This window comes from Abramis brama (genome assembly GCF_963993115.1).
Source record: "Abramis brama genome assembly, chromosome: 23".
NCBI classification, from domain to species: Eukaryota; Metazoa; Chordata; class Actinopteri; order Cypriniformes; family Leuciscidae; genus Abramis; species Abramis brama.
In genome coordinates this window covers 26,985,877-26,998,901 of record NC_139985.1, presented here as the reverse complement: position 1 = coordinate 26,998,901, position 13,025 = coordinate 26,985,877, and the positions used below count along the sequence as shown (strand labels likewise).

Sequence of the window (13,025 nt, the reverse complement as noted above, 5' to 3'; positions counted from 1 at the left end):
TCAAGCCTTTGCCTTCTAAAAAGTGAGTTGATTGTATTCCTTTGCTTTTCAGCGAATGTGCCGAGTCATTCTGCAGGAAATGTAGAACTTTTTAAATGATTCTTTTGCACACTGTACCACATAAACATAACGGATATGCTCACTGTGTGCCCACATTAATAATTCATAAATAGCTTAATTTTTTTTCCTTTGCTCAGTCAATAAAGGCATCATGACTGAAATACAGTAGACTTCACATTAAGGCAAGCATATCACATCACATATTTTATCACAATTATATATTATTATTATTATTATTATTATTATTATATATATCACAATTAACACTAATTCTGTGGCAATTAGTGTGACACCTTGCCAAGAATTTCTAAATATCTCTCTTTTAATGTCTCTTCAAGTTTTAATGCAGTGTCACCCCCTGCCCTAACACATTTACTTTCAGTTTCTAAAATCTCTGGGATACTTCAACATTTTAAAAGGGGACATGCAAAATTCACTTTTACATGATGTTTAAACATAAATGTGCGTTGGCAATGTGTACACAACCACCCTAATGGTAAAAATCCACCCACTCCTCTTTCTTTAATCCCCATAAATCATGAGCAGTGTCTATATGTGAGTCACAAATGCTTAAGCCCCGCCCATGACTGCTGACGGACTCGGCTCATTAGCATAGACCCGCCCACAATTAGCTGAACACAGTCCGCCATGTTTATCTCCTCGCCAGAGCATTTAACAGCAGCATTCAAGTAAGAAATGTATTCTTATTAAAGGTACAATATGAAAGAATTTTGTATCAAAATATACAAAAACCACTTGCACAGTGTTATATATTTTTTTCAGTTGTGTACTTACATTATCCTAAATGTTTCCAAGAATTTGTAAATTCAGAGAAATTCACATTTTAAATAGTGCCCGTCCCTTGTCACTTGTCACCTTGTCATGACGTAATATCCACGTTATCCCTGGTTTCCGCTTGTACTGCCACGTAAGTAACCACGTGGTAACCACGGCGACAGACGTGGACATCTAGCTGTTGTTGTTTCGTTCAAACATTATGGACCATGGCAAGCAGACTTTTGGACAAAAGGAGAAATAAAACGATGATCAACTTCAATTTGACAGAGAAGCTGCTCTTGCATGTACTTTATTAGACAGGTGAGCAAATGTACATAAAACAAATCAATGTTATATAGCTCAACATGATGAAATGTTAGAATATGATCAGTATGTTATTCTAATGTTGATCTAGTCATACTAGTAATACTAATAACATTATAACTTTCAACACACTCAAATGCAGTTTAGTATGATAGTGTAACATTAGACCAAGTGAAACAGCGCTGCGTTACCTCACAAGATTAATTTGTCAAATAAACAAATAATTTGTCAAATAAACTGCCCTGTGTGAATAGTAATTCAGCACTTGCGGGTAGTTCGGTATAATGAAATGTCCTCATACCTTTATATCCGTGGGACTCGCATGTGGCATTTATATCTGTCTCTAATTAGCAACCTGCTTCATACCACAGTCATGTGAAAAAACATGAATGTATTCACTCATCCATAAACATTATTAGATCCATTGGCATTACGACAAGTTCCATGATTCCACTTATTCACTGCATCATCAACCTACGCCTTTGTTATTGTATGAGGTTAGCGACCCCTAGCGGCAAAAACAATTACATATTGTAGCTTTAAAGCTACTAAAGTTATCAAGAGCAGTGAGTGATTTTCTGTTTTTCTTTTGATGTTTAATTCATATTAACAGCTTATTTAGCAGTAGATACTGTATATTATGCTGCTTTCACTTTAATACACAGACTTAATATGCACATGACATTTCTTTCCCTGCGGTTTATGTTCACAGACATAACTGTATGTGAACTTTGTGTGTTTTTGACAGTTTAAGCACACAACATTTGAGGTCGGGAAGTTCGGTCTGGACTTGATCGGTTGTGGAGCAATTATGCTCGAACCAGAGCTGTTCGGACCAATCAAATTGTCAGGGCGGGCTTTATACGATGATGGACAGATGATCAACAGTAACGTAATCATCCACGTCACCAAAGAGTGTTTGGGTTGAATTCGTTTACAACAAAGATGGCTGCCGCTGGAGAATTGAGATGTGTAGGTTGCGCCATTGCGTCTGTTATAGAAGATATCGACAGCGCATTCATTTTAAAAGAGGAACAGAGAACCGCGATCAAGGCATTTGTCGATCGGAAACATGAATGAAGAACGTACGTCACTTACTCCATTGCTCTGATTGGTTGTAGGTCTATCCAATTGAGTGCAGAGGCATTTTCTTTCCTGGTTCGGTTGAAACACGTCCCTTAATCACAGCCCAATGGAGCAGTATCAGACTCACATTCTGACTAGAATCTGAGTATGATGACGTCAGGCTACAATAAGACGTAAAAGAGAGCAGTTTAATACTCACGTGACGCTCTGTCTGACATCCAGCTTTCTTTGTGTGTGCTTTGGGTGTGTGTGCTCAGAAAACCATATATCAGAAGTTTAGACTGATAGGGCTTTAAAACGCATGCAGATAATACACTTTCATGATGATGAAGAACTGCAATGTCACTTCAGAGTGACCGCGATAGAGATAATCAAAACCAAACACATGTTTTAGTTTTTGGCAGAGCATACAAAGCACTAGCGGTACAGGCTCCGCCCTCTTCTGGAAAGGAGATCAAGCAGCTAATTTGCATTTAAAGATACAGGCACAAAAACAGCATGATTTTCCTTCCACTAAAAAATGGGCATTTACAACATGATATTGTAAGACTGGAAGAACTGGAAGAGAGGGCAACTCTCCAAGAAAACAAAATAAATTAACATTTGAACTCTCTCTTGTGAAGTTAGCATCACCAGACGCAAGTCTCACCTCAGAATCATCCTAATTTACATCTCTTTCCCTCTTCCCCCATTCCTTATCTCTCTCATGCTGAGATCACCAAAATTCACGGTTTAATGTGAATAATTATCATACAGTATTATATATGTTTGGTATCATTTGAAATGTCTCAGTGCGACTGGTACAAAGGTCTCATCCTCAAAGATGTAAACCAAAAGGTAATACATTTTTTAAGATTTTAAAGATAACTTGCTAACAGAGGAGGGTGGGTCCTCCAGGCAAATGGCATCGGCCCTCAGAATGTATAAACTCTGAATGCAAATTCCCATTATTGGCAAATGTTTCCATGTGAAATAAGTTTCTGTCTTGGTCTGGGTATATAAAGAAATGCAACAAGAGGCTCAGGGCAATTTGTAGCTCAAAGTAGCCCGTGATGCGGAGTGTGGGCAAGACTCTCAGCATCATGTATTATTCCAGAGCATTTGATGTTTTGTATTTATCATCATTGAACTGATTCTGAAATTGGCATGATACATTTACCTGACATAATAAATGACTGAAATTGTTTTCCCAAGTAGATTAAATGGATTTGTATGTTACCGCAAGTCTGCATCAGAATATTTGGCACTAATTCAAGTGTACTTGGTTTGCAAAGACAAGAAGTGCATTTCCATTTAGAACATTAAAAATGCTGCTTGACCAATCTAAATTTGGTTGTGTTTTACCTCTTTTTTAATTTAATGTTACTTTAGATAAGTGTATGTGGGAAACCACGGCATGGCCAATCCAAAGCTATTATAAGAGAAGTAATGTTGGTCTACTTATATCTGTAGTAGTGGCCATACCTCTGCCTGAAGTAAACATTACTTTAAATTGTATTGTACTTTAAGTGTATGCAAAACCACAGGGGCTATACCAAAGTATCTTTGATTGTGTAAGCATGAATGCGACCATCTCAGGTATATAGCCAATTACCTCTGTTTGTTAACCGAAACTGACGAGCTTGTGATCGTGAGACTCGTGTTAAACAGAAGGCGTGAGGACCTCAAATCGACATCACTTCCTAATATGAACGGGTACAATCAGTGGTGTAGTGGTAAAAAAAGAGGTGGGTAAACTATAAATTCTGGTGGACCACAACTTGGTCACCCAGTAAGGTGGGCCACTGCCTACCGGTGTATGTGTATCCTGATGACATCGCTATAGGTTATCATTTGATGGTACTACCAAGGGTATCACTGGTTGTTCCCTCATCATAGGTCACACAATCACTATTCAATTCATACATTAATCTAAGTTCTTGTTAAAGAGACTCAAGAAGGAATAATATGGTTGAAATCTATAAAGTTTACTAAATGACAAAACAGAGAGAACAAAAATATTTAAGAGAGATCGAGAGGGAGGCTTATATCCAGGGCTTCCAATGCAATGCACTTGTGCATAATGATTAGGGATTTGGGATTATTTTCATAGTCGATTAATCTGTTGAATATTTCCTCGATTAATTGATTAGTTGTTTGGTCTATCAGAAAAATGTGGATCAGTGTTTCCCTGTAGAGGGAAAAGTCTTTAACCTGGTGCAGGCTTGATTACCTCTGAATCTCCTGTACAGTTGGGTTTTGACATGCTCCCTACATTAAACCAGCTGCCTGTAATTATTTTATTTTTTTTAAAATCACTTTTTTTGCCTCGTTTTAATGATTTCCTATTGCGGCAGAGATCAAGTTTCATTTTCGCGCAGCTTGTTTAGTAACAAGTAAAGTAATACAAGTAAAGAGTTGAAAAGAATAACAAAATGTGCTGCTAAACTATTATATAAATGACCATTAACCAATTGGCATTCTAACCTAAATTCGAGGTTGTGATAAAATGGAGTCAGATAAGTTTAATTGGAACTAAATTACTTTGCCACGCGGAAAAGACAGTAACGCGCAGAGACCTTCACCCGTTCTATCGGATACCGCCATTGGCTCGATTTAGACGGGCTTACAATATAATAAATGATCTGTGGGGTATTTTGAGCTGAAACGTCTTAGATACATTCTGGGGACACCTGAGAATTATATTACGTCTTGTAAAAAAAGGCATAATAGGTCACCTTTAAGTCAGCAACAAAAATGTTTAAAATATATGTTTTATTAACAAAGTTTGTGAGGAACACGTTCAAATGATCTATTCAATCAACACGAGAGGATGCCAATATATACTGGGGAATAGATACTCTTAAATCTGATTATTTGTAAGTGTGAACTTGTGAAATATGGATTATGTGAAGGGGGAGGTCTGTAATATTCTTATATTGTGTTCAATTTCAAATTTAACAGAATGTCAAATTTGTCTGGGATGTGCTTTTACAACAGTACCATGTGATATCAAAAACAAAATAAATATACCTGCACAGTACCTTTACTAATTGGTTTCTAATTTCTTAGATTCCTTTACTAATTCCTTTACTAATTTCTTGTGGTTTTTGGAATAATAATATCTGTCCTATTGCATTGTTAGTGAAGTTGTTTACAAAAAAGTTATTGTTAGGGTTGGTTTATCACTGAAAATTGTATTGTTCTTTGTCTACTCTTATTGGCTTTAGTTTGGATGGAAAGAAGCACAAATCCACAAAGTCAGTGATTTCAGAATGAGCTGTTTGAGTTTTTAAGACACAGGAGGACGTTCTGAAAGTTACAGTATGTCTATATAGTACATCAAACTCTTGTTTCCAAAGATCCAGGAAAACGGAGTTCTAATGACCCCTTAAAATGCAGAACTAACGGTCAATTTATTGTTGATGTGGCATTCATTTTATTAATTACATAAGTAAGTGATCAAGAGCATATGAATGTAAACAGAAATGTAACATGATTATTTTAAGGTTTTTATTGAGTTCTTAAAAACCAAAACATACACTGAACAGAATATCCACAATTAGCTTTTGTAATGTTTATCAGGGAATTACATGGATTGAAACTAACACCAATACCATTATGTCACTTGCCATTTTCTTAAGCTTGTGAGATTGTTCATTCTAGGCTACCTGCTCATTTTGATTCTAAGGAAGGCATGAAATAAAGGAAATCTAATATTCCTCACCTTCCTCCTCTCCTTCTCCCTCGACTGAATCTACACCCACCTCCTCATAATCTTTCTCCAGAGCTGCCATGTCTTCTCTAGCCTCAGAGAACTCGCCCTCCTCCATTCCTTCACCTACGTACCAGTGCACAAAGGCACGCTTAGCGTACATCAGATCGAACTTATGATCAAGCCTGGCCCAAGCCTCTGCGATCGCAGTGGTGTTGCTCAACATGCACACGGCTCGCTGCACCTTCGCCAAATCACCACCGGGAACAACAGTGGGAGGCTGGTAGTTGATGCCAACCTTGAAACCAGTTGGACACCAGTCCACAAACTGGATGCTGCGCTTGGTCTTAATGGTGGCTATTGCAGCATTTACATCTTTAGGCACAACATCACCGCGGTACAACAGGCAGCAGGCCATGTACTTCCCGTGACGTGGGTCACATTTGACCATCTGATTGGATGGTTCAAAGCAAGCATTAGTGATCTCAGCCACTGAGAGCTGCTCATGGTAAGCTTTCTCAGCAGAGATCACAGGAGCATAAGTTGCCAAAGGAAAATGGATACGTGGATACGGCACCAAGTTGGTCTGAAACTCAGTAAGATCAACGTTTAGGGCGCCGTCGAATCGGAGAGAGGCAGTAATGGACGACACTATCTGACCTATCAGCCTATTGAGATTGGTGTAAGTTGGACGCTCGATATCAAGGTTTCTACGGCAGATATCATAGATGGCCTCATTGTCGACCATGAAAGCACAGTCTGAGTGCTCTAGTGTGGTGTGTGTGGTGAGAATGGAGTTGTAGGGCTCCACCACAGCAGTAGAGACCTGTGGAGCTGGATAGATGGAGAACTCAAGCTTGGATTTCTTTCCATAATCAACAGAAAGACGCTCCATTAGCAAAGAGGTGAAACCAGAACCGGTTCCTCCTCCAAAGCTGTGAAACACCAAGAAGCCCTGAAGTCCAGTGCACTGATCAGCCTATGAAGAGAGAGGAATGGAAAGAAATATATTCAGTTAAAAACAAACGCTGAATGAAAACAGGCTGAGTGGGATTATAAAGATTCCTCACCAGTTTGCGGATCCTGTCAAGAACGAGATCAATGATCTCTTTGCCAATAGTGTAATGGCCACGAGCGTAGTTGTTCGCTGCGTCCTCCTTTCCAGTGATCAGCTGCTCCGGGTGGAAAAGCTGCCGGTAAGTTCCAGTGCGGACCTCATCTGAACCACAAAAAAGCAGTTTGAGAGAACGAACTCATGGATCAACCATAAAGGCCAGTTCACACTGCACTGACAGACGCCAAACAACGGCAAGAGACACTTTGTCGGGTTTTGCTGGATCGACGTTACCCTGTCGGTGTGTGTTGCCGTTGGTCGGCGCTTGTTTTCTGTTCCAATTGCCGTTTGTTGGATTGTGGAACGTCTGAGAAGTGAATACTGTAATCTGGTGACTGTCCGCATTGTGCGCCGTCTGTCGGTACAGTGTGAACTGGCCTTAAGAGACAGCAGGAAATCAGATACTAACCGATCACAGTGGGCTCCAGATCTACAAACACTGCTCTGGGTACATGCTTTCCAGCTCCAGTCTCACTGAAAAAAGTGTTGAAGGAGTCGTCCCCTCCACCGATCGTCTTATCACTGGGCATCTGTCCATCTGGCTGGATCCCATGCTCGAGACAGTAAAGTTCCCAGCAGGCATTGCCAATCTGGACGCCAGCTTGACCCACGTGAATTGAAATACACTCACGCTGTTGTAGAAAATAAAAATTAGCATTGTCATGAACATATATCCTGTAAATGATGGATCATGTCCAGCTCTGAGACAATAAAGCTTTAAAAAATGTAATCTTCTTATGATAGATTTGATTACATGCCATGTTAAATTCAAATATTTATTTTTTAAGCTGTTTTTTAAGCTGTTATGAAACATAGAAATAGTCTACTTTATAAAAACATGATGTCAGCAGTCAGCACCATTTTGAGATGCATAATTATCCGTAATTAAACAGTCAATGGCACCAATGTCAAGAAATCTAAAGAGCATTACAATCCCAAAATTTGACTTATGACATATGGGGTGATTTAACTCTCTTTAAAAGCAATAATACTGGCTAAATCTCACAAGTTAACGTATAATTTACAGTACATAATATATATGATCCTTTTTTGGTCTCACAGATCAGAAATATTGGCAGAATTGTATCATGCAGAATTCGAATTCCTTTTCTAGCAATGGCGTGCAACTATATAATTAAAGCTGCAGAGCAAAACACCAAAATATATATACATATGAAGAAATTAACTGAGAAATTAAAGTGTAAACTCACCATTTTGTGTTTTTTTCACAGGTGCAGTCGGCGCTGATGTGTGTTGATCTCACTGCAGAGAAGATGGAGGAAGAGAGAGAGAGAAAGAGAGAACGGGCTGCAGGAGGGAGTGGCTCATCATCATAATAAAAAAAATAAAAAAAACAAGCCTTTGTGTGATGATAACATTCCAGACTAAACGCTGTTTTACCGCGCGCCACTGAGTGCTGTTAAATCCTTTATCTCTTTGTGCAAAAGGTTGATTCAAACATCATACATAGTGCAGTTCTTGTAGCCTAAATTTATTAAAATGACCTGCAACATGCATCCTAAAATCATTTAACATTTTTCCATTCGTGTTTTTTCGGACCGTAACGTTACATTTCAATAACCCGACTGGACACAGTAGCCTAATCAATAACATGCAACATTGATGAGTATAATAACGTTAAACAGATGATTTACAATATGTCTTTTAGATTTGATGCGGTTGATGCACAATATCCAGACAGACAGTATGTGTTTCAAAACCTATAAACTGCCTCTAAAGTATTCTAGTCTAGGATATAATAAACGGTCCAAGCTCCCTAACTAGTCAGCTCACAGGTTTTTAAAACAAAGCCCTCGGCCACCGCCCGTATTAGAGATTCTGCTGCAGTGATGGCGTCATAATGCTGCAGACTGCCAAGTGATGCACATTGTGTAAAAAAATAAATAAATACCTACACTGTTAAAAATTTAAGATTTATAGATAAAAAATAAATAAATTTATTCTAATAAATAGAGGGGTTTAACTAACTCAGTATCATATTCATATTCAGATATATTGAACAATCTAGTTATAGCCTACATATTAACAAAATTATGCTCAGAGATTATTCAGACATCAACGGCATGCATAAACTCGATTGAAACGAAAATGTTCTGGTGCAATAAAATTACAATTCTATATTCACATAGGCTACATAAAGAAGTGGGTCAGATCCTGCTGCTCTGTCTGTATAAAAGCGGCGCGACTCGAGGATTTCTCGCAGTTACTACATCGACTCTTCACTGTCGAGAACAGTAACGCTGTAGAGCAACATCTCGTTTCCAGATCAATCCTAATTAGGCCTAGAGGAAAATGGTGAGTAGCTGACTAACGTATTATTACTTTTTAGACTACACTCTTAAAAATAAAGGTTTCAAAAAGGGATTTTTCCCCCACTATAACGAACCTTTTGTGCAATGGAAAGGTTCCATGGATGTTAAAGGTTCTTCATGGAACTATACCAATAAATAACCTTTATTTTTAAGATTGTATACTATTTTAAAGGCAGGATACGAATAATAAAACAATTACAGCAATAATTGAGTGATTGGTGAAGTTATTATTAGCCAAAGCCTAAACTAAATCGGGTTAATTATATTTGTGGATATTATTATTATTAATAATTAATATGCACGTGTAGTAGCAGATAATGATGCGAGGCTGCAGAGTGTATCTGATCGATAGTAGGCGAACGATATGCTCGATAGTAGGCTATAGGAATAAGCTGTTTGGGAATATTCAGCATGCATTTGACGCGGCTCAAACGTTAACATGGTCACATCAGTGTTCATATTTTTCGTCGAGGAGAAGATGAGTGTTTAAACGTGGCGATACAGTATTAAAACGACAATACAATAAACAGTGCAACAGTGAGCAAATAGGCTACATTATATAAACCTTTTAAAACGGAGGGGTACATTTCAAACGACTGGATTAAATCACAATCACTTGTAATCAAGTTACTAATGTTGGACTTTTGGTTCTGGTAAGGATTCTGAATCTATCCTGAAAATTGTGTCCTATAGCAATGGTTAATTGTGTTGTAAAGGGAGTGAAAACACTAATCTTTCTACAGTGCAGCATATGCAGACAGCCATAATCTCATTAAAATGTATTACCCTGACCAGCTAAGCTCAGGAAACATATGTTGCTTGAAATGCTTTAAACAGATTCATAATTATTCTCAGTTGCAGAGTGAGAACAATTATAAACCCAGAACGAAAATACAGGTCTCAGCCTTTGTATGGGTTGCTCTTATAGGCCTACTGCATATAATGTACATTGAAACATAATAATACAATTTGGTAAAAATGGATTGTAGTTCTTTAAATAAACCTGCGTTGATAGGCAATAAATAGGGAACAGCCGGATTAAGTTTGTGGGTTTAAAATAAGAGAGGATGAGGAACGTGGCATTGCTCAGCCCAGTATTTTCCCATAATGTCTCGCCTCTATCCTCTCAGTTTTATGTCTAAAGCTCTGAACTGCAAATATCACAACACCTAATTCACAGTTGCAATATATTAAAGTCCTAAAGTATATCAGATTTGAAGGATGCAAATAACAAACTATTATATAACATTAAAACGGTTGCATTTCTTCCTCACAACAGCGTGAGTGTATTTCAATTCACGTGGGTCAAGCTGGCGTCCAGATTGGCAATGCCTGCTGGGAACTTTACTGTCTCGAGCATGGGATCCAGCCAGATGGACAGATGCCCAGTGATAAGACGATCGGTGGAGGGGACGACTCCTTCAACACTTTTTTCAGTGAGACTGGAGCTGGAAAGCATGTACCCAGAGCAGTGTTTGTAGATCTGGAGCCCACTGTGATCGGTTAGTATCTGATTTCCTGCTGTCTCTTAAGGCCAGTTCACACTGTACCGACAGACGGCGCACAATGCGGACAGTCACCAGATTACAGTATTCACTTCTCAGACGTTCCACAATCCAACAAACGGCAATTGGAACAGAAAACAAGCGTCGACCAACGGCAACACACACCGACAGGGTAACGTCGATCCAGCAAAACCTGACAAAGTGTCTCTTGCCGTTGTTTGGCGTCTGTCAGTGCAGTGTGAACTGGCCTTTATGGTTGATCCATGAGTTCGTTCTCTCAAACTGCTTTTTTGCGGTTCAGATGAGGTCCGCACTGGAACTTACCGGCAGCTTTTCCACCCGGAGCAGCTGATCACTGGAAAGGAGGACGCAGCGAACAACTACGCTCGTGGCCATTACACTATTGGCAAAGAGATCATTGATCTCGTTCTTGACAGGATCCGCAAACTGGTGAGGAATCTTTATAATCGCACTCAGCCTGTTTTCATTCAGCGTTTGTTTTTAACTAAATATATTTCTTTCTTTCCATTCCTCTCTCTTCATAGGCTGATCAGTGCACTGGACTTCAGGGCTTCTTGGTGTTTCACAGCTTTGGAGGAGGAACCGGTTCTGGTTTCACCTCTTTGCTAATGGAGCGTCTTTCTGTTGATTATGGAAAGAAATCCAAGCTTGAGTTCTCCATCTATCCAGCTCCACAGGTCTCTACTGCTGTGGTGGAGCCCTACAACTCCATTCTCACCACACACACCACACTAGAGCACTCAGACTGTGCTTTCATGGTCGACAATGAGGCCATCTATGATATCTGCCGTAGAAACCTTGATATCGAGCGTCCAACTTACACCAATCTCAATAGGCTGATCAGCCAAATTGTATCGTCCATTACTGCCTCTCTCCGATTCGACGGCGCCCTAAACGTTGATCTTACTGAATTTCAGACCAACTTGGTGCCATATCCACGTATCCATTTTCCTTTGGCAACTTATGCTCCTGTGATCTCTGCTGAGAAAGCTTATCATGAGCAGCTCTCAGTGGCTGAGATCACTAACGCTTGCTTTGAACCATCCAATCAGATGGTCAAATGTGACCCACGTCACGGGAAGTACATGGCCTGCTGCCTGTTGTACCGCGGTGATGTTGTGCCTAAAGATGTAAATGCTGCAATAGCCACCATTAAGACCAAGCGCAGCATCCAGTTTGTGGACTGGTGTCCAACTGGTTTCAAGGTTGGCATCAACTACCAGCCTCCCACTGTTGTTCCCGGTGGTGATTTGGCGAAGGTGCAGCGAGCCGTGTGCATGTTGAGCAACACCACTGCGATCGCAGAGGCTTGGGCCAGGCTTGATCATAAGTTCGATCTGATGTACGCTAAGCGTGCCTTTGTGCACTGGTACGTAGGTGAAGGAATGGAGGAGGGCGAGTTCTCTGAGGCTAGAGAAGACATGGCAGCTCTGGAGAAAGATTATGAGGAGGTGGGTGTAGATTCAGTCGAGGGAGAAGGAGAAGAGGAAGGTGAGGAATATTAAGATTGACACATATCAAGTGAGCATTCAGTTTGTCTATTGCAGTGTAGAAAACATGCTGTTAATATTCGTTCTTTATGATCCTGCAAGGAATTTCGATTTTTAAGCCATATTTTATGGATCATCCAAAAACAGTATAAATAAAATAAAATTATGCACTGACCTTACCAACGTCTGCAATAAATTTATCATTTGAAGGGATGAGTTGTGTATGCTTTTACTGAATCCACACACACATTTATATTCATTTCAGGTATGGTAATATTTATTTTCACACTGTCTTTTCCTGAAAGCAACAATAATGTTTTTATCTAACAACCTTTTATTTTATTCACTAATATCAAACTTACCCACTTGAAAAAAAAACAACCTTACACTGAATGTAGTGTATTTTTCTCTCTTTTCCCTTGCTCCCTTAAACATTTGACATGAAGTATACTATATAATGAAATTTGCTTAATATAGTTTAAGACCATTGAGCATTTACTTAAAAATAGTGATTCACATAAAATATCAATTAGATTTACATTACAAATTGTATTAAAGATTACTTTTACAATATAATACACAGACATCAACACCTATTACACTAAAATAACTACCACTTAT

General features: G+C 39.1%; 2 protein-coding genes across 2 annotated transcripts; one reads left to right on the top strand and one right to left on the bottom strand.

Moving 5' to 3' along the window:
• Positions 1-5,725: 5,725 nt before the first annotated feature.
• Positions 5,726-8,713, bottom strand: LOC311074649 (tubulin alpha-1A chain). Its single transcript, XM_084101383.1, has 4 exons — positions 8,267-8,713; positions 7,465-7,687; positions 7,012-7,160; positions 5,726-6,920 (listed from the first exon to the last, which is right to left on the bottom strand). Exons 1-4 carry the CDS (start codon positions 8,267-8,269, stop codon positions 5,940-5,942), a joined length of 1,356 nt encoding a protein of 451 aa, XP_083957509.1. The 5' UTR covers positions 8,270-8,713; the 3' UTR covers positions 5,726-5,939.
• A 418-nt stretch (positions 8,714-9,131) lies between these two features.
• Positions 9,132-12,617, top strand: LOC311074643 (tubulin alpha-1B chain). The gene is made up of 4 exons (XM_084101373.1): positions 9,132-9,371; positions 10,668-10,890; positions 11,195-11,343; positions 11,439-12,617. Exons 1-4 carry the CDS (start codon positions 9,369-9,371, stop codon positions 12,417-12,419), a joined length of 1,356 nt encoding a protein of 451 aa, XP_083957499.1. The 5' UTR covers positions 9,132-9,368; the 3' UTR covers positions 12,420-12,617.
• Positions 12,618-13,025: the final 408 nt, after the last annotated feature.

Bases quoted from the DNA above. Each gene is read 5' to 3' on its own strand.
- LOC311074649 (XM_084101383.1), bottom strand. The intron at 7,161-7,464 runs GTTAGTATCTGA...TTTGTGGTTCAG, and splicing joins TCTGGAGCCCACTGTGATCG to ATGAGGTCCGCACTGGAACT. The intron at 6,921-7,011 runs GTGAGGAATCTT...CTCTCTTCATAG, and splicing joins TTGACAGGATCCGCAAACTG to GCTGATCAGTGCACTGGACT.
- LOC311074643 (XM_084101373.1), top strand. The intron at 10,891-11,194 runs GTTAGTATCTGA...TTTGCGGTTCAG, and splicing joins TCTGGAGCCCACTGTGATCG to ATGAGGTCCGCACTGGAACT. The intron at 11,344-11,438 runs GTGAGGAATCTT...CTCTCTTCATAG, and splicing joins TTGACAGGATCCGCAAACTG to GCTGATCAGTGCACTGGACT.